This window comes from Vanessa cardui, chromosome 11 (assembly GCF_905220365.1).
Source record: "Vanessa cardui chromosome 11, ilVanCard2.1, whole genome shotgun sequence".
In the NCBI taxonomy this organism is placed as follows: domain Eukaryota; kingdom Metazoa; phylum Arthropoda; class Insecta; order Lepidoptera; family Nymphalidae; genus Vanessa; species Vanessa cardui.
Window position 1 is genome coordinate 11,497,855 of NC_061133.1, and position 3,420 is coordinate 11,501,274.

The 3,420-nt window shown below is 32.0% G+C and overlaps 1 protein-coding gene across 1 annotated transcript; it reads left to right on the top strand.

Moving 5' to 3' along the window:
• The first annotated feature begins 841 nt into the window (after nucleotides 1–841).
• Nucleotides 842–2,788, top strand: LOC124533646 (ankyrin repeat and MYND domain-containing protein 2). Its single transcript, XM_047109055.1, has 2 exons — nucleotides 842–1,143; nucleotides 1,229–2,788. Exons 1-2 carry the CDS (start codon nucleotides 943–945, stop codon nucleotides 2,210–2,212), a joined length of 1,185 nt encoding a protein of 394 aa, XP_046965011.1. The 5' UTR covers nucleotides 842–942; the 3' UTR covers nucleotides 2,213–2,788.
• The last annotated feature ends 632 nt before the right edge of the window (nucleotides 2,789–3,420 follow it).

The window sequence follows — 3,420 nt, forward strand, 5'->3', positions numbered from 1 at the left end:
TCTATTACGTCGGAACGTGATAAGCTCCAAAACTACTCAAACGTATTTTTACTGATGATTGAAGAGGCAGGTTTAGCCACATAAATGAGTAAAGTTTCGTTTAAATTGTCAAAAATATTATTATAGTTATTGAAGATTTTGGCAAATAATATGATAATTATTGACGTGCGTCGAGTTTTATTGGTGTTTTATGTGTTACACTTTACTACCTTCCCAAAACTTTGCTGAAATCTTAATAATGTAATTATTTTGTATTCGAAATAAATAACAGAAGGAACTTCAAGTCTTATCGACTTAGAACCAACAATCATGTCGTAGAATAAGAATATTAAAATTTTTTTTTTTGTTAAATTTCGGAAATCTGTTTAAGCCTTAGATCCTGATAACTGGACGAAAAAATAAGATTTTTTTGTTTTTCTCAGTACTAAATTATTTTTCGTCGAGTATTTATCTGGAGACTCTGGAGTAAAAGATTCAAGTTAGATTGTTTAGAATCTGTGAGTAAATCATATCATCCTCGACCAGGTTGTATACTCCTTGAGGACGCCATCTATACTTTGTACAGAAAAGCACGATGAAAGCGAGTATGCGTTTGTTTCATTTTAAAACTTTAGATGTCTCTAATCAATTAAGAGATATTTATACATACGATTTCACTGCTTATATTTTAAAGGAAAGTTACACGCATTAATTGTATTTATTATATATAAGAATCTAGTCGAAATGAACAAGTTGTCTTAGTACCAAACATAAACAACATGTATAATATTATCATCTGTTATTCATTAATTTGTTAAGTGACATTACTCAACTGACAATTTATTCTCTGACACTCGCAGTCGCTATCTGATTAATATTGAATTTGACAGCGTGTTTTATATTAATTCTAATTGTTATAAGATTTATATTAATTCCTTCTGTAAGATAAAATTGTAATCCACTATGGACAATAAATCTGACGAATCAGCTCTACCCGAGAAAACTATATTTAATACGATAGCGCAAGGTGACCTGACCGAATTTAAGAATATCCTCGCTCAACATAAGGGCAGCGTCGATTTCTTTGACGAAAATGGTATGACGGCACTTCAGCACGCCGCTTATAAGGGTAGTAAAGACATGGTGCAATTACTGCTTGATAGGGTAAGTTAATTACTTTTATCGGTTTTAGTAGGTCATTTGTCATCGAGTTTCTTTTAGTATTCATGGTTTAATGTTGTAATTACAGGGTGCGGACGTAAACTCTGGTAAACATGAATACAATTATACCGCATTGCATTTCGGTGCTCTGTCTGGGAATTCAGAGGTTTGTAAGTTGCTGTTAGATGCTGGAGCTAAACCAACGGCAACCAACTCCGTGGGCCGCACTGCCTCTCAAATGGCAGCTTTCGTTGGTAACCACCACACTGTGGCTACAATTAACAACTATATACCGACTAGTGAAATTTCCTACTACTCAATGTCTCAAGGGCAACAAACCGAACCATACCTGCAACCATTCCTAGTTGAACCTCTCCATAAATTCGTCCTTGGTGTAAATATTCATCCAGTTAGGTTGGCTCTGAACCTACAACATTTGCCAGCTTTATTAGACAATGCAGAGAAAGTAAGTAAAGTTCTCGAGATGCTTTGTAAAAAAGAAATGACCAGAGGAAGCGACACAAATGAAGTGATGGCATTTAAGTATCATTACCTTGCTTACATTTTAAAAGAATTAAACAATATAAGAGATAAGCAGAAACCTAGTACTGAGAACAAGGAAGATAAGAAACATGATATTGTCGAAGTTTTTGCTAAAAAGCTTTTGAAACCTGGTAAAGATGGTGTTTCATTAGATCTGATGGATTCATTCCTCAAAGATTGTGTCCGTGAGTTTCCTTACAGAGAATGTACAACATTCCACCAAATGGTGAGCTCATTAACAAGCAAGGATCCTCCTCCGGCTTTAACAGTCATCAACTGTACCATAAATGGCCAGAGAGGATTTGTAGATGCTATTCCTTATTGTAGTACTTGTGGTGAAGAGAAACCAGCTAAGAAGTGTTCTAAATGTAAAACAGTACAGTACTGTGATCGGGAATGTCAACGCCTTCATTGGTTTGTCCATAAAAAGGCTTGTAACAGAGAATCCAGTGTACCTATCACCAACTCCAAACCCACAGTGGATGCCACCGAGATAACAGCCGAGTTACAAAATCTGGTAGCTGGATAGTTCATATTTCAGTTAAAATAAACACAATGGTTTTAACTTTAAGGCTTAAGGCCATAAACACAGAATTGTATGACCTGAACTTAAGATGATACCCATTTACATATTCCATTTCATTGCAAAATGCTTAAAATAATAAGCAAAACTATCAACATATTTTTAATTTGTATCAACATATCCATACCAAACATACATTACATTCTGCTCAATAATACTTTGTAAATCAATTTGGTATTAAATTTGCTTTGCATTTAAATGAAACCATGTAAAGAGCTACAAATATGCCACACACCTAATAATATCCTAAAAGGCCTAACAACACAATGTTATAAGTAATTTTGTCAATTCTGTCTTTTTGCTCTTTACCTTTGTATTGGTGACTGTAGAGAGAGGCACAAACTTCTTATCGTATTGTAGCCTTTGTTTGTATTCCATATGCATTTAGAAAATACATGTTGCTTCACTTAAATATTTTGGGCTATCTATATCTTGTAACTATTTTTTACTGCCTGGACCAAAACCATATACAAATAATACACAGTTTCAGTAATTATAAAAATGATAGTCATCATTTTGTAAGAGAAATAAATTAATTTTGGATTAAACCTAATCCGCTTTATTAATTTATGCAATATTTTTTTGACATAAATCCAATCATAAAGAAATAATTAAGATCTTAAACAGGTACCGAAATATTTGGTTTTTTATAAATTAAGCTGTAATTCTCTTCAATTTTAAACAAATTTGTCATATATCCTCAAATATTTACTGTGTTCAAAAAATTTCAACTGCCTCTTATTCAGCTATTGTTTAGTTTACAATATTTTAATCTCATTTGAAATTACCCTATGTAATTTATTTGTTCTGACCTATTGTTATTTTCTTTTTATATAAGTAGTGTATAGATGGCCCTGTTCAAAATAATTATTGTTAGTAGATAAATAAAATTATAGATTTATTAGTAATAAAAATTCAATTCAATGTGTTTATGTAAAGAAATATATAAAATTAATGTTGTGTCTTATCTAGAACACCAATCATGACTAATGTTCAACTTTATATTTAGTCAAATTGACCTATGAATGTACCAAGCTGTTAATACTTTTCTATTGGTAGTTTCTCGATCTGAGAGTATCAGACAAATCATATTATATTTTCTTGTTGTATCAGTGTCACATAATTGTATAACATTCACTTTAGTGATAAAATAA